The sequence below is a fragment of the Alexandromys fortis genome, unplaced genomic scaffold, assembly GCF_014885135.2.
Source record: "Alexandromys fortis isolate MF-2015 unplaced genomic scaffold, M_Fortis_MF-2015_v1.1 scaffold_260, whole genome shotgun sequence".
Classification (NCBI taxonomy): Eukaryota; Metazoa; Chordata; class Mammalia; order Rodentia; family Cricetidae; genus Alexandromys; species Alexandromys fortis.
Window position 1 is genome coordinate 564,552 of NW_026068136.1, and position 26,657 is coordinate 591,208.

Here is a 26,657-nt window from a genome sequence, read left to right on the forward strand (position 1 = left end):
GTAAATCAGGTTTGAAAGGTAAGATCAATGCTAAAGTCCTAAGTGACCAAAAAACCTAGAAATTTAGAGGAAAGGAAAAACAAATAGATCTGTAAGACTTTAAATGTCTAACATCAGTTTTATCTAAGTTTGAAGAATGATAACCTTAGCACACTGTTCATGTTCATCTTCTATGACATTAAGGTGACCTCATTAATAATTCGCTAATCATCTCATTGCAGGCGTCCTTCCTCTCTGACCAGCCTGAGCCTTACCTGCCGTTTCTTTCACGCTTCATTGAAACACAGATGTTCGCCACCTTTATTGATAATAAAATCATGTCTCAGTGGGAAGAGAAGGACCCTCTGCTTCGGGTCTTTGACTCTCGGATTGAGAAGATAAGGTTGTATAACGTAAGGGCGCCCACCCCCACCCTGCGGACTTCTATCTATCAGAAATGCAGCAGTTTAAAAGAAGCAGGTATATTTGCCAGCCTTTTTTTTTTAATTCATGATATTTCTTTTTATAGACTGTTGAGTTATACAGCACAAAGTTAATTTTGTTTTTGTTTATGAAGACAGGGTTTCTCTGTGTAACCCTGGCTATCCTACAACTTGTTCTGTAGGTCAGGCTGGTCTCAAATTCAGAGATCCGCCTGTCTCTGCCTCCCAAGTGGCTGGGACTAAAGGAGTGCACCACCACTGCCTGCCTGAAGCTAATTTTCTTTTTGAGACATCATTGACTAATCCTAGTGTTATCAAGAAGCTTTTATACTTTTCTTCAGACTTCTGTGAATCTCTATTTTTATGGACATTCAAAAGATGCAGATTTTTGTTATTTCCTTGTGTTAGAAAAAAAAATGTTAATCTCCATCTTGGTACTTATGCTGCCTCTTTGCCCGTCACCTCTTGTCTCTAGCTGTTAACTAAAATAGTTAAGCCAAAGCACAGTGGAACATGTCTGAATCCTAGCACTCAGGAAGCCAAAACAGAAGGACCAGTAGTTTAAGGCAAGATTTTGTCTAAAATAAAAACAAAAAGGAAATCTGAGATGCTGTCTAGTTTACATAGCTAAAACAGTACTTGTTTGCTTTGTGGTACAGTTAGTTATATAGTTCCATGTCTTGAAATTAAATCTCTGGGTTTTTTCATTCAAATTAAAGGTTTCCCCAACCCTAACACCAGTTTCTCTGAAAGAATTATGAATTTTTCTGGACTTGTCTGGTTGTGAGATACATTCCGTTAAATAAATAATAGCTAACATTTGAGTCCTTCCTATGTGGCCATGCTTGTCTTGATGTGTCTTCACATGCAGTCCTGGTGACAGGGTGCGCACGGCTGTTTGTTGTTGCCTTATTATCATTCTGTGAGCGAGGAAACTGAGAGGTTGAAGGATTTGGCTGTGGTTCTGTAACTGGTTCTCAGTGGAGCCATGAGTGGATGCAGACCTGACTGATTTCGAGTACCTAAAGCCTTATTCTTTTATTAGTGGTTTTATTCATTAACAAAAATGTAAAATGTACCAATTCATGTAGCTTTGCATATTTATGCCTAGTTCCCAGCCCATTCTTTGCGGAATAGAAATATCCTTTTATTTCTTTCCATTCAATAAAAAGTAGTACTTTTGCTGGGCAGTAGTGGCGCACACCTTTAATCCCCACACTGGGGTGTAGAGGCAGGCAGCTCTCTCTGAGTTCGAGGCTAGCCTGTCTCAGAAGAAAAGAGTGACACTTTTTATTTGAGACCAAAACTTTGTAGTGGATGAAAGCACACAACGGAAATGTAGCTTCCTTGTTCTGCTTCTGTTGCTCGCTTGTCCCTTCCTTTCCATCTTCATTTAAATAGCTCAGTCGTGGGAGTAATAAAGTTGTTTTAGCCTTTGGGGGGGCGTTTGTTGTTTTTGTTTTCCTCTGTGTATCTCTGGCTGTTCTGGAACTTACCCTGTAGACCAGGCTGGCTTTGAACTCACGGGATGAAGTCCCAGCTTCTTAGCTTAACATGTATCTGGAAAATCTTAGCAGTTAAAATGGGGTTCTCTCTGCCTCTTGGAGCCTGAGAATCCCACTCTCATCGTGAAATTGTGTGAAGCACTTTTGAAAATGTTCCATTATAGACTTAGCATGCCTGAAAATAAGATGAGGTTCCCAGGAAGTTAAAGACTTGAAACTGTAAAAGGAGGCTGTAGTCTATGGCTCCCCCATCTGACACAGATGTTGGTTTGGTGCAAGTGCCTGCGTGCGTTTGTTTTCAGTGCTGGGAACTGAAGATAGGGCCTTGCCTTGGGCATAACAGAGAAGCACACAGGCACTTTATACTCTGTTCTGAAACAGTCTCAATAAATTGCATAAGAAAGGTTTGAATTCAATTGTATTCTTTTAAACACTGCTTGCCCATTATATCTAGCCTCTTCTCGGCTAGCTCTCGCACCTAGCCCATTTCTAATAATGTGTGTAAGCACCCCAAGGTGCGCTTACCGGGAAGATTCTATCCTACGTCCATCCTGAGTCGGAGCTTCATCCTGTGTGTCTCTGAGAGCAGAGCTATATCGCGTCTGTCTGAGGAGTCTTACCTCACCTCCTCTTCCTCCTGTTTACTCCTCCCACCTATGTTTTAACCTATCAGGGCAAGCAGTTTCTTTAATTAACCAATGAAATCAACAGATTGATATATGACACTCCCATATCACCTGTGGACATGTGTATGTGTATATAATATTTTCATTATTTATTTAAAAGTAATCTTTCTAAAGTCATATCCCTGATTATCAATGGCCTTTGTAAAAATCTGTTTCTGAGTGATGGGATGATTTCAGTTTTCTGTAGGTGCATGAATATATGATACCGTATTTTGGGAATGAAATGCCTCTAATTTATGATAAATTTAATTTATAGCCCAGTCAATTGAGCAAAGACTGATGAAAATGGATCACACTGCAATTCACCCACATCTACTTGATATGAAAATCGGCCAAGGCAAATATGAGCAAGGGTTCTTCCCAAAGCTGCAGTCCGACGTCTTGGCGGCAGGACCGGCCAATAACAAGTAAGCGTGTGTCTGCCTGAGTGACACACACACACACTCCTAATGTCCACATTTATTTATTTATATTTTAGACCACTGAGTCTAATGAGTGCTGGCAGTATGAGAGAGGGTAGGACCAGCCTCTGGAGCATGGGCGACCTAGCAGGGACCATGTGCCCTGAGGAAACCTGACTCTCCCTCCTCCAGCAGCCGCTCTTTGGGTAGAAGTGGGACTTGGTGAATGCTGGCGTTCTGACTGTCTTGCAGGCAGAGGCAGCCACACAGCCAGTGTGAGTTCATTGGTGAAACGGCCCTGTCCTGGATGGAAAGCAGCTTCACAACCTTTCTCCTCAGTCCCTGGCTTCTGCCGTCTTTTCATTCCCTGTGCAGTGGTCCCTGCGCCTTTCAGGGACAGGGTGTGATGCAGACACCTTGCCCGTGTCTCGAGTACTGGGACTGCAGGTGTGATCTCACCCTGCCTGTGTCTAGAGTACTGGGACTGCAGGTGTTGATCAGCCTTCTGTTTTACTTGACGCTGGAGAGGATGGAGTGAGAATTCTGCCAACTGAACTACAGCCCCAGGTCTCAAGTTTTCTTTTACTCGTAAATGTTCTAGAGTTGTTTGAATCGCTTTGATATGAATGAGTACACTGTTGGCCTAGCAGTTTTTATTTCCATTATAGTTCATTATAGAACATTATAGTTCTCATTCATCTGTTTGGTAAGTGTTGGTTGTACCATTGGTATATATGAGGATTATCTTGGTTAAAGATTTAACAGTGAATCCAGCCAGATGGTACATACCTGTAATCTTGGCATTTGGGTAACTGAGGCAAATTCAAGGGCTACATAGAAAGACTGTTTCAGGAAGAAAAAATAATTTAACAATGAAATGAATATAACAATAAAAAAAACATTTTCAAGCATGAGAATAATAAGCATTAAAAATAGAGATACAACTTATAGCAAGCGAGATGGCTGAGAATTGCAATCCTAGCACAAAGGAGTTCGAGACAGGAGGAGCACAGCTTCAAGACCAGTCCCACTTGTAACTCCAGCTCCTTGGGTCTTAGGCCATGCATGGGTACCTACACTCACATGCACATACCTACACATAGACATGTACATTCATAGTTAAAGTAAAAATTAATCTTTTAAAGTAGAAACTCATAAATTTATTTTATTCTTTTAGGACACTGCAATTAAGGTGTTAAAAATTATGAACTTTGAAAATATTCTTTTTGCTAAAAGTATTTACCTATATTTACTTGGATCACATCAAGGAGACCTGCATTTATCTGATATGATCAGGGATAAACTTGAGTTAAGATCCGACTTGATCTAGGTGTGGTGGTGCATACTTTTAATCCCAGCATGGAGAGACAGAGGCAGGGGGAATCTTGTGTTCAAGACTAGTATAGTCTACATAGTTCCAAGACAGCCAGGGCTACACATGTCTACAAAAATTTGGGCGGTGGTGGCACATGCCTTTAATCCCAGCACTCGGGAGGCAGAGGCAGGTGGATCTCTGTGAGTTCAAGGCCAGCCTGGTCTACAAGAGCTAGTTCCAGGACAGGAACCAAAAGCTGAGGAGAAACCCTGTCTTGACAAACAAACAAACAAAAAAAAAAAGTCTGACTTGTTATCATGTTTATTATGTGTATCTAGCACTTAGTACCTCCCCTTTAAATGTTTGTGTGCGTCTGTGTCTGTGAGTGTGTCACGTGAGAGTGGATCCCGTGGGGGCTGAAAGAGGGCATCAGATCCTTGGACACTGTTACAGGTGCTGGAACCAAACTCAGGTTCTCTGGAAAAGCACCAAGGACTCCTAATTGCTGACCTCTCTTCCAGTTCCTAATCTCAGTTTTTAAAAAGTGTTAATTGTGGTGATGGTTGTGAATATCCAAAACCCATTAGATTGAGTGCTTTGAATGGGTAAGTTAAATGGTATCTAAAATTAAAACTTTAAGCATATTTTGAAAAGAATTGATTGAAAGAACTGAGCATGGTGGTTGTACAGAAGACAGGAGGATCATGATTTCAAAGCCAGACAAAAGTGCACAGTGTTTTGGTTTGTTTTGGTTTTTTGAGACTGGATTTCTCTATGTAGCTCTGGCTGTCCAGGAACTCACTGTAGACCTGGCTGGTCTACAACTCAGAGATCCTTCTGCCTCTGCCTTCCGTGCTGGAATTACAGGTGTGTGTCACCACTCACTGCCCAGCCCATTATTTCTTCATGTCTTTTTAATTGAATGGTTTCCTTAGTCTATTTTGTCTTGGTGTATTTATTTTCCAGTCGCTGGGTGAGCCGAAATGCCACAGCACAGCGCCGGAAAGAACGCCTTCGCCAGCATTCTGAGCACATAGGACTGGACAATGACCTACGGGAGGTATGCGGTCCGCCTGCCGGGGTGCTGCCTGCCCGGGTGCAGCCGTCTTACTTGAAATATCATTTTCATACTGAAGTGTAACAGAGCATTTGTCCAGTTTTGTCCTTTTATTCATCTAAAATAGTGTTAAATCTAATAGAAGCTGCGTTTAGGCCAAAGATTCGGCAAGTAGGTCTCCTGAAGGGAGCAACATTGAGGTACACATATATCTACATTTCAAATATAATTTAAGGTTAGTAAGTAAAGATATATTAATGTATTCTTTCTCTTTGGCTTGCTGACCATTTTTTTTAGAAGTGCCAGAACTGTTTTTAGATATAGATCTATATGCTTTATTTGTATTCATTGAAAATAAAATTCAAATTATGTTTAAATAATTGTTTCATCTCGTGATCAAAAAATGCAAACAAAAATCTTGTTCATTGTTTCATAAATTCAAATGTGTAGAAATACAACAGAAAACCTCATTCCAAACTGAAGCCTTTCTTGTCCATTGCTTTTCCCTCACTGCCCTCTCCTGTGCTGTGACCTTATCATATGCATGCAGATTTTGCTTTTTTCTTTTTCTTGTTCCTTTTCCTTTTTCTACTTTTCTGTCATTGAAACATCGCCATCATCTTAGCCTTCGGGGGAACTTTTGGTCTGTCAGAACTCCATGGCATTCTGGGAGTGGGATCAGGGCCCAACTCCTCCTGCACGGCTTCCTAAAAAGTCCTTCTCTGAGTGCTGCCTGGTATGTTTTTGCCCTGAAAGTGCTTCCCAAGATGTCCCTGAATCCTGTCTTTGGTGTTTCTGGAATGGCGCACACACAGGAGTGCATGTAGCATGTTTTGCTCTATGCTTCATCTTGTGTTTTCTGCCTGTTTGTGCTAGAATGTGCTCACACAAGTAATTCTATGCTATTGACAATAAAACGACATTCAAATCCCGAGTCATTGGGTGTGTATGTATGTGTGTGTGTGTATATACACACATACACGTGTGAATATATCCTTGATAACAAATTGCTTTTCTTCTAAGTGGGAGAAGAATGGAAATTCTTTCTTATTTTAAGTCTTTTTTCCCCACAAGTGCAGAAGTAGCTGAGTATCACTTTTTCTTTGCTAGATGTTTGTTTTCACACCATTTTACTTTCCTGGTCTACATTTTGTGTTTCTGAAAGCTCCCTCACTCATCATCATAGACTGTGAGGTTCTCTTGTCTAACTTGACATTTTAGCTGACGAGCAAGAAGTTTGCCCACATTTAAATGGACATACAGAGCAGAGCTGAACACAGGACTCCTAATGTCCAGGCTCGGGTATCTTCCCACTGTTCATACATACCAGTTTGCTCTAACCCCTGCTCACCTGAGAATACGAATGGTCTAAGACTCTGGCTTACAACTTTTTCTTGTTTGTTATTAGTTTACATTTATAGTAGTCTTGTCTTCCAGTAAGTTAGCTCCAATTAGAAGGTTAGAATCTCTATTAGAAAACTGTGGAGAAGGTACTTAGTTCCAAATTCAGTGTTTATTAAACAAGATTGCAATTTCATATATATTTATTAGTGGCTTATTGCTTTTATGTTATGTATTTTTTTTTGGTTTGCTTTTCTTGGTTTGTTGTCCATGTTTTGTTGTTTTGAGACAGAATATCAACCATATAACTCTGAGTGATCTGGAATTCAGAGATCTGCATGCCTCTGCCTCCCAAGACCTGGGATTAATGGTGTGCACCACCACATCCAAGTGGTTTTCTGTTGTTTTTTGTTTTTGTTTTGTTTTGTTTTGCTTTGCTTTGTGTGTGTGTCTATCTGTCTGTCTGTGTATGTGTATGCCACATGAGTACAGTACCCTCAGAAGGCATTGAATCTCTTGTAGCTAGAGTTACAGTTGGTTGTGAAATGAACCAACTGTGAAGTGGGGCCAGGAACCAAACCCAGGTCCTCTGCAAGAGCTATTACCTCTGCTTTTGTTTTTGGGACAAGAACTCCTGTATCCATCCTAGCCTGCCCTCACCTGGCATGTATTTAAGGATGATCTTGAACTTCTGATTCTCCTTTCCCACCTCCTAAGTACTGGGATTAAAGACATGCCCCACTATACCCATTTTGGTTTGTTTTTAATAGTAATAGTATTTATTATTGTTATTGTGGTGGTAGTAGTTTTATGAGTCAGGGTCTCACTGTGTACACTTGGCTGTCTTGAAGCTCCCTGTGTAGACCAGACTGACCTCCAGTTTACAGAAATCATACCTTGGCCTCCCTAGTGCTGGGATGAAAGATGTGGACCACCACACCTGACCTTTATTTTTATTTTTAAATTAATTTCATGTTTGTGGGGCTATGTGCACTCGAGTGCAGGCCTATGGAGGCCAGAGACATCACATACTCCTGGAACTGGAATTACCTGAGCTACCTGGTATAGGTGCTGGAAGCCAAACTTAAGTGCTTCCCAAAATCAGCACACACTCAGGACCATTCTCTAACCCACACACCAGGCTTTATACAGTGCTGGGGTAAACCAGGGTTCTGTCCGTGCTAGTCAAGCACTCTACAGTTGAGCTGTATCCCCAGTGGGAAAGCTTTAAACATTAAAAATGTATTTTTACTAATCTTTATATCTAGCTTTTAATTCTGTCCCCAAGTAACAATAGAAAATGAAAATATAATTCTCATGTAGGTGCTGCCCTGTAGCTCAGATTGGTTTTTCTGAAACTGCTTTTATTTCCTACATTTAGTTACTTGAAAAGTAACCTTAAGTATGTTTCTATGCCCACTGCTATATTTAATGTCCCTACTGATAATAATTTTCTCATTCTCAATTTTCCTTTTTTTCCTTTGAATAATATTAAAGCAGAAAGTGCATGCAAGTACTGAAGAACCTGTCTCACAGGGAATTCTTTAGTTGTCTCAGTGGTTCTTTACAATTGTTAGACTGAGGAGCCATGTTATGTTGTTAATGTTGCCTTTTGTCATGTATATAGAGAAGCTAATTGCTCGATCCTCAGTCAGTAGAACCTTCAGCAGCTGTAGCAGGTTGATTTTCTTCCATAGGGGAAACAAATTCTCTTACATTCAAAGACTGCAAAGGATTTTACACATTTTATAGTATTCAGTTCTCCCCTTAAGAGAATAAGGATAGATTTACATCTGTGCCTGTGAATATATCACTTCACTAGCAACAAAACGCTAGTTGTACTATATGATTTAGAGCAGATTCTGCCTGGTAATCTGGATGCCGCGTACAAGCACAGAGACTGTAGTTTTGCACTAACTAGGTATAAGGTGATTGTTTGGCTTGCTTGCTTGTTTATTGTTGCTGTTTTGAGATTTGGTCTTGAGAAACCCAGCCTGGCCTTAAGCCACATAAACATCAGTGACCTTAAACTCTTGTTCCTCCCGCTGGCACCTTTCCAGTACCCAGGCTATAGGTGTGCACCACCAAACATGGTTTAAGTGGTACTCGGGATTGCCTCTGAGCTGCAGTCCCTTCCCTGTTTTTGACTTTTATGGAAATTGACTAAACAAATTTCAAGAATATTGGAATGGATGTTTTTGTGTTTGTATGTGTGTAACCACAAACAAAGCAAGGGAAGGTTTTATACAGACAAGAGCCCCCATGTTTGCAGCATGTCACACTTTTCAGCCTTTTTTTGTGAACTATAGCGCGCATCATACAGTGAGATGCAGCAACATTAGATGCTCATCGATATGATTGAGGTCATAAAACTAGTTACAATGTAATACTGGTACTATTGAAAGTTAATTAGAGCCGAGATTTGGCTGGAGAGTAGTACCCCAGATGATTATGGGATGTGAAGTCTTTGTTTTTGAGTCTTTTCTTGATCCTAACTAATTATAATTGTGGTGGTCCTATTAAAAAGACTAAACTCAATGAAACTCCTGGTTTTGAATGAATTTCAAGTTAATAATGTTTCTTTCACTCCTTTTCACAAAAGTTAACTGTTTCAAGAGGAGTACACATGTCTTCTGCCTTCCATCAAGAGCACTAAAATCTTAATTGCTGTTATACACATACACTTAAGGCCGTTTTTACATCTTGCTTGTTGTATTTGTTGATGTAAGTTTTAAGTAGAAAAGAATATGTGATGTTTACACATTTCAAAATACTCCTGATTTTTAGAAATATATGCAAGAGGCGCGAAGCCTAGGAAAGAACATGAGGCAACCGAAGTTGTCAGATCTCTCACCTGCTGTGATCGCACAAACCAACTGGAAATTCGTAGAAGGCTTATTAAAAGAATGCAGAATGAAGGTACGTATACTGCTGCCACGCGGTGTGCTTCATGTTATACCACGTGTGGGTCCGACCTGAGTCCACGCGGTGTGCTTCATGTTATACCACGTGTGGGTCCGACCTGAGTCCACGCGGTGTGCTTCATGTTATACCACGTGTGGGTCTGACCTGAGTCCACACGGTGTGCATTCATTCATGTTATACCACGTGTGGGTCTGACCTGAGTTGGCCCAGTTCTGCCTGGAGCTTCTCTGAAAAGAAAGTTTATTGTTTATTTTTATTTTTTATGAGTCTGTGGGCTACATGTGGGCAGCACCCATGCAGGTCAAAAAAGGGCATCAGATCCTCTGTGACTGGCATTACAAATGGTTGTGAGGTACCGTGTGGGTGTGGGAATCAAACCCAGGTCCTCTGCAAGAACAGCCAATGCTCTTAACCACTGAGCCACCTCTCCGAGCTCAGAAGAAACTTTTTTTGTAGACCTGGATATGATCTTCACTGAAATCGTGAATCTCCATGAAGTTTCTGTTGCCCCCAGCATCAATGACACGGAAGCCTTGCATAGTTTTTCTCATCTTTTTTTTTAATTTATTTATATGTATACAGTGTTCGGCCTGCATGTATGCCTGCAGGCCAGAAGAGGGCACAGATGACTGAGAGCCACCATGTGGTTGCTGGGAGTTGAACTCATGCTATAACTATGGCTGTTTGAAAATAGCAGATCCATGATCTTCATCCCAATCTTCCATATCAGCATTGAGACTGGAGGTGTGTGTCACCTTACCCAGTTTTACATGGGTTCCCAGGATCTGAACTAAGGTGGTCAGGCCTGTACAACAACAAGCCATCTGCCCAGCCCTTAGGTCTTGTCCTCTTATTCAGTGTGATGTCAAGCCACTCATAAGTTATATAAAGAATGTTACTCTCTTATGTGACAAACAACGTACATACCTGTATAAAGCCTTGCTGTGCTCATGCAAGTTACTACATGTGCTTAAGGGGAAAGATCTGAACTATGTTATAACTATATTGTTGTCAGCCTCTATGGATATTAGATATAATTCTTCTCTCACAGAACTGCCTTTATATGAAGTATCTATATAAATGAAAAACCTCAGTTTTTTTTTTTTAAAGTAACGTGAGCATATTCAGTAAAAGCGCTGTCTTCAATATCCGTGTTTACGGGTCATTAGACAAGGCACCTATGCTCTCTCACTTTACATGTGCAATGCTAGCTAAGGTGGGTGCAAATTAATTCGCCTGAAACTGGTTTTCATTTTCTGATACATCTTGTGAGGAAAGAAAAGAGAAAAGGAAGAGAAGGGGAGAATCCTAGTTCTCTCACAAACTAGGAAGTTCTCAAAAACAGAAAATGGGGAGGAAAAGAAAAAGCATAGAGTTGCTCATTTCTGTTGTGGTTTTAGCTTAAGTGCAGAAAGCTTTAGTTTGCCAAGGTGCTAGAGTCAGGAAAGGTCAAATGGTCGCGATAGCTCAAGGTGCTGGTGTCAGTGCACTTTAAGATCTAGAACGATTATATTATTACAGAAGTTAATAATCTAAATTACATGTATTTTTCAATGTCACAATGCCTTACAAGCATTTTATTTCTTCATTGGTGCCCTAACACTCCTCTGACATAATAGTAAAATATAGAAAGTATTACTCTAATCAGCTGACCACCATATTAAGATATTTTCTCCATGGTGACTGAAAATATGTAACTAGAACTGTAATGAAGGAAGCCAGATTTTCTGAGCTAGTGATTGATTCCTCGATTTTGATTTTCACTGCTGTGGTAATTTATGACCAGCCATGATGTTTTCAGACAAAACGCATGTTGGTAGAGAAGATGGGACATGAAGCAGTGGAGCTGGGCCATGGAGAAGCGAACATCACTGGCTTGGAAGAGAATACCTTGATCGCCAGCCTCTGTGACCTGCTGGAGAGGATATGGAGCCATGGCTTACAGGTCAAGCAGGTAAATAACTCAAGAGGTGATAGTGGCTTGGGCAGTCAAGGGCTTATTCATGTCAGGTACCGTTCAGTGTGGTGCACACCTTTAATCCCAGCACTGGGGAAGCAGAGCAGGTGGATCTCTGTTGAGGGCAGCCTGGTCTACAGAGGGAGACCCTGTCCTAATGAAGGAAAGAAGGCCAGGTGGTGGTGGCACACCCTTAATCCCAACACTCGGGAGGCAGAGGCTGGCAGGCAGTTCTACAGTGCTAGCCCCAGGCCAGTCAGGGTTACACAGAGACCTTGTCTCAAAAAAAAAGGAGGCAAGGATGAGGCTGCCAAGTGGCAGGTGCTCAAAAGACCCTCCTGAAAGTTCTCCTCTAGTTTCCATACATGAATGAGAAGTATGACAAGAAAAAGATCTCACAAGATAACTAGATACTTATCATAGGCCATTCAGTTCCAGGAAAAACAAACAAACAATCCGGACTAGATATGGTGGCATACACCCTTAATCTCACCACGTGGGAGGCAGAGAAAGATAGAGGTAAACTGGCATACAAAGTGAGTTCCAGGCCAGCTGAGCCTCAACAGTGAGACTATCTCAAAAAAAAATAAAATAAAATAAAGAGACAAAGAAAGAAACAATCTATGATCAGGAGGTGGTTGGAGGATCTTTAGTGATACACAGGAAGATACAAAATTGCATGTGTGTTGGGAGAGCTGTCCCCCCCCCCCCCCGCACTGAGGAGAGAGAGGGGGCCTGTCCTTCACCGCGGATGTGGGAGAGCTGGCCGCTGTGGCATGGACCTAGGAAGGCTAGCTCTGCCCCTTGCCTGAGGGGGCGATTCCAGTGGTCCCAACTACCAGCTTAGCTACCATCCAGACCCACATTTTGGGCCTTGGATTGGCCTACCCTCGTGTCTGCCCCATCTATAACTGCTGGAGTTTATAAAGGGACTGGTCTTGTGGAACAATAGTCACGGAATCTCAGTTACTTGGGGCAACAGCAGGATATCTGAGAGGAGTTTCCATGAGGATCCAGTGACAACTGTGTGGCCAGAGACCTTGAACCAGACCAGCGACTCTGCAATGAGCATTTTGTGGGTGGGGCTGACAGGACAAAGAGGTAGACTGCATGACACCCCACAGCACTTGAATACCACTAGGATGAATGAAGAGGTGTTGGAAAGATGGAGGAGTGAGGTGGGGTTTTGGGGTTTTTTTTTCTGCTTTGTTTTGTTTTAGTTAATTTTTGGGTGGGTTCTTTGAGGGGATGCTACAGGGTAAGGGATGGATATTGAGGAACTGGTAGGTGAGCGGGATTGGTGCATGATGTGAAATTCCCAAAGACTCAATAAAGAATTATGTTTTAAAAAATTGTAAATATGTTACAGAAATTATACCCTTTGTTGATTATAAGTATTTACTTATGTACAGATTTTTTAAGATGTGCTAACCAAGCCAGGTGTGGTGGTGCATTGTGTTTAGTTCCTTTATTGTGGGGTATTCACCAGAGAAGACTGCTCAGACATGGGCTGAAGCCAACAGGAATGTTTATTAGCCGTCTGGCCACTATGCTGGATGTAGCGCTGAGCCTTCAGGGTGAGCCTTTAAGACAAAAACCATGTCTTGCGTTGACACACTTCAGTTAACAAGAACAGTTAGCCAGAAGCAGAACTACAGAAGCCAAAAAGCAAGGTTAGTGCATTCAGAGACTTTCCCAGAACTATGGACTTTGTGTCTGTGCTGAGTTTTACAGCCTAAATGCCACTTTATCATGGAGTCAGTTGTGCTAAGGTCTAGGGGCCTATTAAGGTCTAGGACCCTGTTACACTATTACTGGGGTGGCAGATGGACCTCTGTAAGAGATGTCTTGTCCGTTTGTCCGTCCCTCCCACCGCAAAAAAATAAAATGCTAACCAAAATTAATAGTTCTTTATCATTTTAAGTTATCTAGTAATTCAAGGTGGAGAAATTTAAATGGTCTCTCTGTTTTTGTTTCAGGTTGCTTTTTCTAAAAGGCTCTTTGTCTTTCTCCTAATTTTCATCCTTCATTGCTGCTCCATAAATCTAAAGATATTTCATACCAAGATACACAAATGCAACTAGTCTTTTATGTCCATGTTTTTTACTGTGGCCTAATCACATACAACTAAGCAACAGATGAGCTAAGTCCAGAGTGCTTCAACACTGCCCTGGCCTTCTTAACTGCTTCTCTCTGCCAGGCTCTTGCCAGGATTCTCAGCAAAGCAAAGGAAGACTTGTTGAAATAAGAAGCGGCGGTGGGGCTGCGTCCCCAACACCCCGGCCGCTTGGCTAGCTCATGCCCGAAATAACAACACACAAACTGTATTCATTTAAGAACTGCTTGGCCCATGAACCCTAGCCCTTACAGGCTAATTCTCGCACCTGGACTAGCCCATTTCTAATGATGTTTGTAAGTACCCCAAGGTGCGCTTACCGGGAAGATTCTAGCCTACATCCATCCGGGATTGGAGGAGCTTCATTGCGTGCATCTGCCTGGGAGAGCTGAGCATGGTGTCTCTGNCCTGGGAGAGCTGAGCATGGCGTCTGTGATCCGGAGAGCCGAGTCTCTCCGGGAGCAGAGCAGAGTCTGACCTCACTTCCTCTTCCGCCCAGAATTCTATTCTGTTTACTCCTCCCATCTATGTTCTAAGCTGAGGCCAAGCAGTTGGTTTATTATAACTTAACCAATGAAATCAACAGATTGATATATGACACTCCCACATCAAAGACTTGTACAACACATGAAATGAGATGATCAGAATGTTACACAAGATTGAGAATATGGCTTGGTGTTACAGTGCTTGCCTGTAAAGCAGTTTCCTGTTTTCAGTCTCCAGCATTACAAGTGGGGAGCGGAGAGGGGATAGCAGGTGGGGGGTTCACAGAGCTGAGAATGGATGAACCTGAGTCACCAGACTTTTCAGTGGCCAATATAATATAGGTCCTGATGATAGATTACTTTTGATTGTTTCTTTAAAGTGAGCATTTGATGTGTCTTGTGTTTTCAGGGGAAGTCTGCCTTGTGGTCACATTTAATTCATTTCCAGGACAGAGAGGAGAAACAAGAGCACCTTACAGATTCACCAGGTAAGAAGGTGTTGAGATAGATAGATTGCTTCCAGTCTCATGTGTACTGGGCTAACCTTGTACTCTTGATCCTCCTGTCTTCCAATCTCGTGTATACTGGGCTAACCTTGTACTCTTGACCCTCCTGTCTTCAAGTCTCGTGTGTACTGGGCTAGCCTTGTACTCTTGATCCTCCTGTCTTCACCTCCCAAGTGCTGGGATTATAGGCATGGGCCACCACACCTAACTTGAGATAGATTGGTTTGATAGAACAGGCAGTAGGAGACAATGAGAAGAATCATTTTAGATGAGTTTGTCTCTATCTGAAATTTACCCATGTTGTCAGTAAAGATAAAATAGAAGAAGCAATATTATGAGATATGAATCTACAGAAACTTACTTGACTTTTCTCTGCTTTCTTTTTCTCTTTTTTTCAATTATAGTATTGTTTGGCCAATATCTTAGACGTATTTCTAGCTAGCTCTTACATCTTAAATTAACCCATTTCTATTAATCTGTGTATCACCACAAGACTGTGGCCTACTAGAAAGGTTTTGGCTGACATCTTTCTCCTTCAGCAGCTACATGACATCTCCCTGACTCTGCCTACTTTCTCTCTATATTCTGTTTGGATTTCCCACCTGGCTTTATTGTACTAAGCCATTAGCTAAAACTGTTTCTTTAATAATCAATAGTAATAAAACATATTCATAGCATGCAGAAGGAAATCCCACATCATCCCCCCTTTTCTTTGTAAATAAAAGGGAAGGTTTTAACTTTAACATAGTAAAATTACATACAACAAAACAGGTTTCAAGCAAGAATTACAGTTACAATGTTTATAAAGTATCTGCTTTATCTTATAACTAAGGAAAACTATAACTATAACTATTCTTCAACTCCATCAAAGACCCCAGAAGGCTATAATATTACCTGAGTTAACAGGAAGTGCATTGTAAACAACTTCCAAAACTCTAGAATTGACAGAGACATCTCACTGCCTGGGCAGTCACCTAAAGTTCTTCTATACCTTTGGAGCATCCATTTTCAGCCTACAGGCCCATAATATCTGGCAGACTTTCCCATGAAGCAGGAAAATTGAAGATCTGTTTTGCATTGTAATGGCAAAGTCTATCAGATGCTTTCTTCTGTGTCCTGCACAATGTCTGGCAGTTCTTTCATAAAGCAGGAACCCTGAAGGACTGTCTCACCTTTAGGCAAGTTCAGCAGTCATTTTTCTGTGGATCCTACATGTTCAATTTATACAGCATAACATCAAGCAGTCCAGGAAAGAACAGTTTCTGGCCCAGATGACTAACAAACTCCATAAGGAGCTTCTCTGATGTCCATCATCCTCTTGAAGTAGATTGGTCCTGCCAGGAGCAGATGAGTCTCACTGTCATGGAAAGTCCTAAGTTATTAAAACATTTAAATGCCATGTTCTGTTAGTCTTTGAAAGGTTTGGAGGATACCTGTCCATCTGAAATATATATTTCTATCTATAAATCTAGAAAAATCTAACTAACATGACTACAAGCTTGAATATTATAGATGACTGCCTATTAACCTGTATTTCTTAATTATACATTACATTTTTAAATGAGCTGCACAAACACAGTACCCTAAACAAAAGCAGAAATACATATACACAGTGTAACAACATCAAACTTAAATTTGTGTCAACATACCAAGATCTATATCAATGCAAAGTATTCATCTCTATATCATATCCTCCTTATTTTTTATAGAAATTGACTGTGATCATTAATCACTTATAGTCAACCCTCTTTAAATGAAAACAATCATTTTTAAACAATTTTTGGGAATTTGGACATAGTTTTTTAGACTATTTCCTGCTGGTTGAGGGTGCTGTTCCTCAGGTCTTTCATGGGGTATCCTGTGTGATTAGTCCTTCTCAGCCAACAGTCCTGAAGCTGTTGTGGATGTTGGACCACCGAGGCCATTACTTCAGGGGCCCTGTTTGATCAAACCATATTAGCCTAGAAGGAATCCACAGGTTCTCATTTTCTGTGGAAACAAAAGCAGAACCACTTTTCCAAAGCAACATATCCTTAGACTAAAAGTTTGAAGTCAAGATACATTTAAAATATATATGTTGGTTTATCTTAGCAGTCCATACAGTGAAATGTCTTTCTGTACTTAGCTCATTCACAGTCAAAAAATTCAAAGAAAACACAATAATATACATAATCCAGACTCTCTATATACTTTTCATCTTTACATGGCTTATTTTTCTTTACTCCTTTAATCTATGACTATACTGTCTCTTTAAAGAATTTTTTTTTTCTGGTTTTTCGAGACAGGGTTTCTCTGTAGCTTTGGAGCCTGTCCTGAAACTAGCTCTTGTAGACCAGGCTGGCCTCAAACTCATGGAGATCCACCTGCCTCTGCCTCCCAAGTGCTGGGATTAAAGACATGCCCCCGCCACTGCCCAGCAAAAATTTCTTTTTATAACTGTCTATGCTCTTTTTCTTCTCTCTCTCAAGCCTACGTACATTTTTTTTAAACACACGGTGACCAGTTTAGAGGTTTATTTTTGTCTTAATCCATCTTTCTTTATTGTGTATCAGTAATCATTTTCTGACCAGGAGTGCTTTTTTTTCTACATGCTAAGTGGACGTGGCTAGAACCAACTCCACGGCCCTGTCTATTACTCCGCCCAGCCCAACATGGCAGAGTGCGTTCACCACCAACTCTGCCAGCCCTGCCCTCCACCCCAGCTCCAGGGGCGCAGTGGGTCTGTGTTGCCTTGAGCCCCATTTAAGGGCTCTACAGCCCAACCCATTTGCCAGAGGTTTTCATGCTAGCCAACCAGGAAGCCAGCTCTTAAAGAATCCACACTTTCTGCTCACCACCAGCAAACAGAACCCACCCAAGAAAGTGCTGCTACCAAGAAGCCATGCTTAACTCTTTCCTTTTGTGTCTAGAATTCCTTCCCAAGCCCTCAGGTTTTATGTGATGTGGTTGCCTCACGTTGGTGCCATTTTGTTGGCAGAGACTACTTGTTTCCTGACCAGCCAGACCCGAATAATAACACAGAAAGTTTATTAATTACAACATTGTTTGGCCAATAGCTTAGGCATATTTCTAGCTAACTCTTACATCATAAATTAACCCATTTCTATTCATCTGTGTATTGTCACAAGACTATGGCCTTACCAGTAAGGTTTTGGCTTGCAGCTAGCATCTTTTTCCTTCGGCAGCTACATGGCATCTCTTCATCTTCTGCTTTCTTATAAGACAGAGAATGATAGCTACTCAAAGTAATCATGTTGATATAAAGGAAAACAATTAATTCTGAAGGCCTATACAGGTATATTTTCCCAGTATTAGAGTGTGATATGGCTATACTGTTGTTGTTACTGATACTATTATAAAAAAGGTTTGTGGGGGGCTGGAGAGATGGCTCAGTGGTTAGGAGCATTGCCTGCTCTTCCAAAGGTCCTGAGTTCAATTCCCGGCAACCACATGGTGGCTCACAACCATCTGGAATGAGGTCTGGTGCCCTCTTCTGGCCTGCAGACATACACACTCAGACAGAATATTGTATACATAATAAATAAATAAATAAATATTTAAAAAAAAGGTTTGTGATTATCATTAATATTGTTTTGTTTTGGTTTTTTTTTTGAGACAGGGTTTATCTCTGTAGCTTTGGCTGTCCTGAAGCTCACTCTGTAGACCAGGATAGCCTTGAACTCAGAGATCCACCAGCCTCTTCCTTTCGAGTGCTAGGACTAAAAGCATGTGCCACCCCCAACTGGCAATAATCTTAATTATTTTGTATGTCGCAGCCAAATGACAGCTTGCCAGAGTCTGTTCTCTTCTTCTACTTTGTGGAACTGGGAATTTAACTCTGGCTGCTTGGTGTGGTGGCAGGTGCCTTTATCTACTGCTCTGTCTCACTGTCCTTTCTGTGCCTTATAATATCAGGATCAAATCCTGGACCTTGTATTCATAAATAAACTTTCAGGAAAAGTACATATTTATCCCCAAGCTATTTAAGAGTCAGATTCTTTTACTTAGTTTTTTTACTCTCTGAGGTGGGGGATCTCACAGATGCTCTGAGGTGGGGGTCTTACAGATGCTCTGAGGTGGGGGTTCTTATAGATGCTCTGGCTGGCCTCAGACATTAGTTCCACATGTAGCTGAGACTGTAGGCATGTGTCACCACACTCAACCTAAGAGTCAGATTCTTCAATTTCTAGATGCTAATCAGAATTATATATTATTACTTAGGCCAAATAATACAACTATTGCATTTTTTTTTCACAAAGAGTTTGTTTTTTCTTAGCAGTGCTGATAATCAAACCCAAGGCTTCAGCCACTGAGTCATCCACAGCCCAGAGCCCGATTCTCCTTAAGATAACCATTTGTTTCATAAAAGGTAGAATTAACAGTAGGAAGCTAATAGAAGTAAAGTGGTTTGGCTGGTGTGGTAGAATCCCAGTGCTCAGGCTGAAATAAGAAGATCGTCAGTTCTAAGCCAGTCTGAGGCACATGGTTAGACCTTATCCACCCCCCCTACCCCACCCCCCCAAAAAAAAACCTGAAAGGGGGTAGGGAAAGATTTTATAGTGAGTTAGCCACTTAGGAACCATTTTTTAAATAACACATTCTTTCAAAAAGTTCAGAAATAAAAGGTTTTTTTTAAAAAAAAGTTTTCTGAGACATGATCTCACAATGTGACTCTGGCTGGCCTGGAACTTACCGTGTAGACCAGACCTCACAGAGATTCCCCCTTCCTCTGCCTCAGAATGCTGGGATCAAATGCATGCACACCACAACCAGCCGTAAAAATTTCTGAACTCCTAAGTTAGAGTCAGTGGTATGGCTCAGTGAATAAATGTTCCTCTGCCAACCCTGAAAACCTGGGTCTAGGCGGTGGGGAAGAGACAGAAATCTTTAATAAATAAATTTAAAAAAAAAAGAAAAGAAAAGAAAACCTGGGTCTGCTCCCCTGAGTTCGTATGATAGGAGAGAATCAAGGCCACAAAATTATCTTTTGACCTTAATCTAGAGACCATAGAACATGCATGTATGTGTGTGTATGTGTGTGCATGATTTTTAAAAAATGTATAACCTAACCCACAAACTTAAGAAATAAAATATTGTAGGTTGAGGACATAGCTCAGTGGAAGAATATTCACCTAGCAAGTGTGAGACCCTGAGTCCAGTCCCCAGTACTGAAAAAATAAAAAGAAGGAACCAGTGAAAGGAGGGAAGTAAAGGACACCTTGGGTCCCCAGGTCCTTTTCCTTCACTGTCTGTGCCCAAGGTAGCCCCCCTCAGAGTTCACTTGTAAAAAACCTCATTTTTAAATGTGTAAGACAAGAATATGGATTTGATATTCCATTGCCCTGGAACCCCTCTCCAGAGCTTGTCAGTGTCCTGATGGCCTCAGCCGTAACTGTATTTACACCTGTTAGAAAAGGTGGTAATCCCAACCAACCTCACGGTGGGCGCAGCAGGCTCAGGAGTGGGAGCCGTCCCTGGGGTGTTGTGTAAGACCCTGTCTCAAGCAAGAATGAATTCCTAGGAAGGGGCTGTTCATGGAGTGAAAAGCCAAGCTCAATTAAGATGAGACAGACATGCTCAACTCTTATGCCCAAAAAGGTGTGTAAAAATGTTTAGCTGTTAGAGTCAGCTGCTGCTGGGCAGAACTTGTAGTTTTTGTGGTTTCACTGAACAAATGTTGAGTGGTTCAGTTAGAAATCGAGTCCTAAAATCTTCAGTGACCTCCAGCAGATTCTAAAGTGAAGAAAGATAAATGAAACTGCATCAGAGGTCCGTGCGGTTACGGTCTCTGCTGCACTGCCACATTGATGGAGGGCTAACAATGTAAGAACAAACAGAGCTTTATGTTCTCAGTAATATTAGTAAGAGCCATGTAGCCTTTTTTTAGACAGATTCTCACTGTATGGCTCTGGCTGGCCTAGAACTCCCTATGTAGATCTGACTGACTTGAACTGTACAGAGATCTGATAGCCTCTGCTTCCGCACGGGATGGGATTAAAGCAGGTATCATCACCTGCCCAGCATAACTTTTATATATGGATATGTACATACACATACACATCTATCCATACAGAGAGAGAGAGCGCCAATGGGACCTGAAGCCTCCTTTTTTTTTTTTTAAGATTTTGTTTATTTTTTATATATGCAGTGTTCTACCTGCATGTTTGCCTACAGGCCAGAAGAGGGCACCAGATCTCATTATAGACGGTTGTGAACCACCATGTGGTTGCTGGGAATTGAACTCATGACTTCTGGAAGAACAGCTAGTGCTCTTAACCTCTGAGCCATTTCTCCAGCCCCTAAATATATATTTTTTTATTTATATGATTGTATGTGTGTAAATGTCTTTGGAGGCCAGAAGACAACATTGAGTCTCCTGAAGGTATAGCTACAGGTACTTGCAGTCTACCCAAAATGAGTGATGGGACCAAATTTGGGGTCCTTTGCAAGAGCAGTACATATTCTTACAGACCATTGAAGTCCCTCATCCAAGCAGGGACGCCTGTTAAATTCCCCACAGGGTTTAGGAACATCATATTCAACCATTAAGCTGCTTCCAGTCTAGTGATAAACAGACAGTAAATGGGGAGAAAGATGATAAAGGAGCATTAAAAAGTAAGTTTTAGACTTAAAAATGCATGAGAGTAACATTGCCCACTTGAGGGCTGCGGGGAATGGAGGTGGAGCTGGAGAAAGGGCACTTTTCCAAGGCATGCTCTCGATGACCTGCTTGACCTGCAGAGGCCCCGCCTTCTGGTATCTGCCACTCTCTGGTACCACCAGACTGTTTGCCCGTCACTGACTTGATCTGCTGAATGGGCTGGAGTCCAGATGATTCAGTTACCTCCCAGATGTGAACACTGTATTGGGGGGGGGCACATTTCCTGACAAATTAACAGTCCCTTTACCTGTAGGACACGTATTGTTATTGGTATTGTTGCTGAACATTGTGCCCAGGCCTCACACACAGTAGACAAGGACTCCATCACTGAGCTGTACCTCTGGGCCTCCTTTTCATTGCGAGAGTCTCATGAGCTTTCTGGCTCCTCCGTTGTTTCCCCCTGGCCAACTTGCTGATTATGGTTTCAACTCTTTTCTTCTGCTTCATAATCTTCTCCCACTTCTCAGCATTTTGTTTTGAGATTGCTATTTTGTTCAGTTTTGTTTGTTGAGATGGAATTTCTTGTTGCTAAAGATGTCCTTGAACTCCTGATCCTTCTGCCTACACCTTCCAAATGCTGGTTTGTACCATTATACCCTTTTCACCATATTTCTTACTGTTTGTATGGCTGTATTGTAATGTCAGAATGAAGAGTCATTCTCTGAGCCATTTGACTTTCTACCTCCAAAGAATAATGCACTTTAATAATACACTTAAGCTAGGATGATCTTAATAGAAAGATAAACACATATTCCCTGAAAGTGTCTAAGACAATTTCTTCAGTGTGCCTTACTTCCCTGAGTATCAGAGAGATTAGTCTTTAAAGTACAAGTTTGAAAATTGCCTTCCCTAAGCCAGATGTTGTGGCACACCCCTTTAATTCCCAGCCCTCAGAAGGAAGAGGCAGGCGGATCTCTGAGTTCAAGGACAGCCTGGTCTACAGAGTGAGTTCTAAGATAGCCAGGGCCGTGTAGAGAGACCCTGACCACCTCTGGAGCCTCCATGTCAGTCCCACAGTGATTATTTATGTCTGCTGGATATGAGTCCAGCCTTTCCACCAAGCACCAGAAACAGAAAGGTCTAACACAGTAAAACTGACTGACTCTTCCTTGGAGGCCTGGGCAGTAGACAGACATCTGTGCCAGTATTGCATCCCGACTTCTCAACATCAGTGGAGCTAAAATCAGAGAAAAAGTAGCTATAATATAAAGCAAAGTCCACATTTTAAGTTTCATCAGTGTATTTGCTAACTGCGGTGCTTCAGCTCAGTTTCCATTTACAGAAGAGAAATGAAGAAAGGGTATAAAATCCATTCGCTTCTCATCAAAAGTGAGACCCGTTCCCATGTCATAGCCTGTGGCTGTGTGCTCGATGCTTGCTGTAAGAGTCATTTTCCTTCCTTTATAAATGTTAGCTGTGGAACTGGAGAGTGCGATCAATGCTTAAGAACACCGTTGCTTTTCTAGAAGACCTGGGTTTGATTTCCAGAGCCCAAATGATGGGTCACAACCATCCTTATCTCTAGTTCCTGGGGATTTGGTACCCTCTCCTGACCTCTGTGGACTAAACACATGCCAAACATGCACATGGTGTGTGTGTGTGTGTGCGTGTGCGTGCGCGCGCGTGCGTGTACACCAATAGACATGATGGCAAAACACTCTAACTCATCAATCTAATTTTTGAAAGTTTTAATAAAGTGAAATAAATGTGGCATTTACCATTTAATTTATAAGAGAATTACTCACCAAGTATGATGGGTGCACACCTTTAATCTTAGCATTTGAGAGGCCAGTGGAGATAGATCTGTGTGAGTTGAGCCAGCCTAGACTACATGGTGAGTTCCAAGGTAGTCAAGTACAGCATGAGACCATATCTCAAAATTAAAAAGAAGGAAAGAAAAGAAAATCATTCGTCTACCTTATACTTTTAGAAGTCACTTTAAATGCTCACTTTGCATGCTACAGTAGTTAGAATTCTGAACTTTGAAGGAAGACTTTACCAGCCTAAATAGCCAAAACAGTAGTGTTAAATAAATAAATAAATTTTTAAAAGCTGGGCATGGTGGCACACACTTTTGAACCTAACACTTGGGAGGCAGAGGCAGGCCTGGTTTACAAAGCAAGTTCCAGGATAGTCAGGACTGTTATACAGAGAAACCCTATCTAAAAAGAAAAGAAAAAAAGGATCTTCCTGTGTTTAATATTAAATGTTTTCTGGGCTGAGGATGTCCTAGGTTCAGTCCCCAGAATCATATCACATACGTGTAACCCTAACATTCAGGGTCAGAGGACAGCCTTGGGTGCATGAGACAGTGTTTTTTGAGTAACTACCCAGCACTGTGAGAACGAATGGCCAAGTGGCTGACCTCATAGCCAGCGCCTGCACATACTGCATTGTTTACCAGGTGTACTGCATAAAATATCTGTTTTGTTTCCAAATATAGCTACAGTTTGTTTATAAAGAACACACGTTTGCTGTTTTAAATGGCCATCCCTAAAAAAATACATACATACATACATGCATACAAGTAATGTACAGACTGAGCAGGTTGTATTTATGTATTTAGAAGTATATATATGCACGTATCCAATGATAAAAGGCTGTGAACCTGAAAGAGCGAAGGCGTGGAGAACAGAGGGTGCATTGGGAGGTTAAAGGGAAAAGGGAGATGATACATTTAGATTATAATCTCAGAATTTGTTTGGTTTTGGGTTTTTTTTTGAGACAGGATTTCTCTGTAGCATTGGCTGTCCTGGAACTCACTCTGTAGACCAGGCTGGCCTCAAACTCTACAGAGACTCTCCTTTCTCTGCCTCCCACGTGCTGGGATTAAAAGTGTACACCACCACTGACCAGCAAACTCATACATTTTTTAAAAATTGTTTTTAAAATGTATCAATAGGTCAAGCATTGGTGGTACATCCTTTCAATCCCAACACTTGGGAGGCAAAGCCAGGTGGATCTGTGTGAGTTCAAGACCAGCCAGGGTAACAGAGAAAGACTTGTCTTCAAAAAGATTAAAAGTTAAAGTATAAATGCTCACTGTTATTTTTCTAATACTTTGCTAATATTTTTCTACATAGTTGCCCTTGGACCAGAAAGAAGAAAATCTGACTCAGGAGTTATGTTACCAACACTCAGGGTCTCTCTAATTCAAGACATGAGGTATTTGTTACACATGTTAATAGACGGTGATAACTGTAAAGTGTAGCTTTTCACCCAGATTGCTCACGTGATTTTAACCATACCTTTTATTTACGTATTCTGAAGAAAGTATTTTCCTAATTATAGATGTGGTTTGTTTATTTTTATTCTATGAGTATTAGTGTTTGACCTGCATTTACATGTATGTAAACCATATGCATGCCTGGTGCCCACGGAGTTCAGAGGAGGGCACTAGATCTCCTCAAGCCAGCGTCAGGGATGTTGTGTGTGGGCACTGAGAACAAACCTGGGTGAAGAGCAACAAGCGCCTTTAAGTGCACAGCCGTCTCTCTAGCCTCAGTTTTAATTGTTTTACTATTGTACTGTTTATTGTTTTCTTCTGACATTGAATAAAAGGGGAGATGCAGTTGGGGAGAGTGTTCTAAAACAGCTCTGAACTGTAACTTCTCTTTGAAGAATCTCTTTAAGTGCATGTTATCTATGGATATAGGCCAAAAAATAACAGTAGGTGGCTTGGCAGAAAAATTGATCTCTGAAAGATAGTTTTTCTTTTTATCTTCTTTGTTTGTTTGTTTTTTGAGATAGTTTCTCTGTGTAACCCTAACTATCATAAAACTCACTCTGTAGGTCAGACTGGTCTCAAACTCAGGGACCCACTTGTCTCTGCCTCCAGGTGTTGGGCCTAAAGTTGTGAGTCACCGTCATCACCCAACAAGATATAGCTTTAGAAATACAAATATTAAAATTAGCATTTCTTGCCAGGGAGTGGTTGGTGCAGGCCTTTAATTCCAGCACCTGGGAGGCAGAGGCTGGTGGGTCTCTCTGAGTTCAAGGGCAGCCTGGTCTACAAAGCAAATTCCAGGACAACCAGGGCTGTTACAGCTGTCTCAAAAAAGCAAAATAAAACCAAAAAAAGGAGAACGAAAATGGTTAGGCTTTTTTCTTATAAACATTTTCAGCACAATATTTAGTCAACATTTAAGATATGAGCTTTTAAAATGTGTGTACATAAAATATAAAATAACCGTGATACTTAAGACTTTTTGTCCTGGGGCTAGGGAGATGGCTCAGTAGTTAAAAGCATTGGTTAGTCTTCTAGATTTCAACCTGGGTTTAATTCCCAGCACCCACATGACAGCTCACAACTGTCTATAACTCCAGTTCTAGGGGATATGGTATCCTCACACAGGCATACATACAGTCAAAACAACAATACACGTAAAAATAAATCTTGGGAGAATAAAGAAAATAAAGGAAAAAAAGACTGTTGTGGTAGCACGTGTCTTTGAATTCAACACTTGGAAGCAGAAGCAGGGGATCTCTGTTTGACAGTTGGGCTGGGTGGGCTAGCTAGAAAGCCCCTCCCAAACACAGGGATTACAAGCACCTCGTGTGTGTGTGTGTGTGTGTGTGTGTGTGTGTGTGTGTGTGTGTAAATGTACATTTCTCTGCCTCCCGCCAGTTCCAAGAATCCAGCCAGCAACTGCTTCCCAAATTACCAGCAGAAGCTTATATTCCTTATAAATGCTCAGCTGATAGCTCAGGCTTCTTACTAACTTTTACATTTATTTAACAATAAGCACAATCCAGTGTGTGTGTGTGTGTGTGTGTGTTTTGTGATGAGTCACATGAGCAAAGACTTTTCACTTGAGTTGTTTTTTATATCTACTTTGTTTTCTTTTTCTGGTTTTCCTTTTCTCTGCTGGGAGGATGCTGGGAACTGAGCCTGGGTTCTCTGTGGTACAGTGCTCTCAGCCCCGACCTATAGTGTTCTTGTGGGGACCTGAGTTTGGTTCCCAGCACCCAGCCAAGCAGCTTATAATGCCTGTGACTCCACTCCAGGTCATCTGACACTGTCTGTGGTCTCTTTGGACACCTGCACTCATGTGTAAATATATACAGTCTACCTCCTAAGGCACACTTTATTGTTTAATTTTTATTTTCTTGAGTAGCCTGCTTGCCTCTGCCTCTTGAATGCTGGGATTGCAGGCATGTACCACCATGCCAGGTTCAATGTAAGTTCTGGTGTACAACTAGATCTGAGATTCAGGTGAAATCTCTGAGGCTTTGACCGCCCTCAAAAGTGTGTTACAGTGCTGGTGGTTCATGTCTTTA

The 26,657-nt window shown here is 41.4% G+C and overlaps 1 protein-coding gene across 4 annotated transcripts in view; it reads left to right on the plus strand.

The window, feature by feature from the left end:
* Dennd5b (DENN domain containing 5B) overlaps positions 1–26,657 on the plus strand; it is a 114,621-nt gene that overhangs the window by 60,898 nt on the left and 27,066 nt on the right. For 3 of the 4 annotated variants that reach the window (XM_050126479.1, XM_050126480.1, XM_050126481.1), the window contains 7 exons: positions 222–459; positions 2,870–3,020; positions 5,296–5,389; positions 9,515–9,646; positions 11,454–11,606; positions 14,620–14,698; positions 24,461–24,542. In XM_050126479.1, the coding sequence (XP_049982436.1) occupies positions 222–459; positions 2,870–3,020; positions 5,296–5,389; positions 9,515–9,646; positions 11,454–11,606; positions 14,620–14,698; positions 24,461–24,542 (929 nt within the window). The remainder of the gene's footprint in view (positions 1–221; positions 460–2,869; positions 3,021–5,295; positions 5,390–9,514; positions 9,647–11,453; positions 11,607–14,619; positions 14,699–24,460; positions 24,543–26,657) is intronic. The other variant, XR_007589316.1, reaches the window with a different exon arrangement.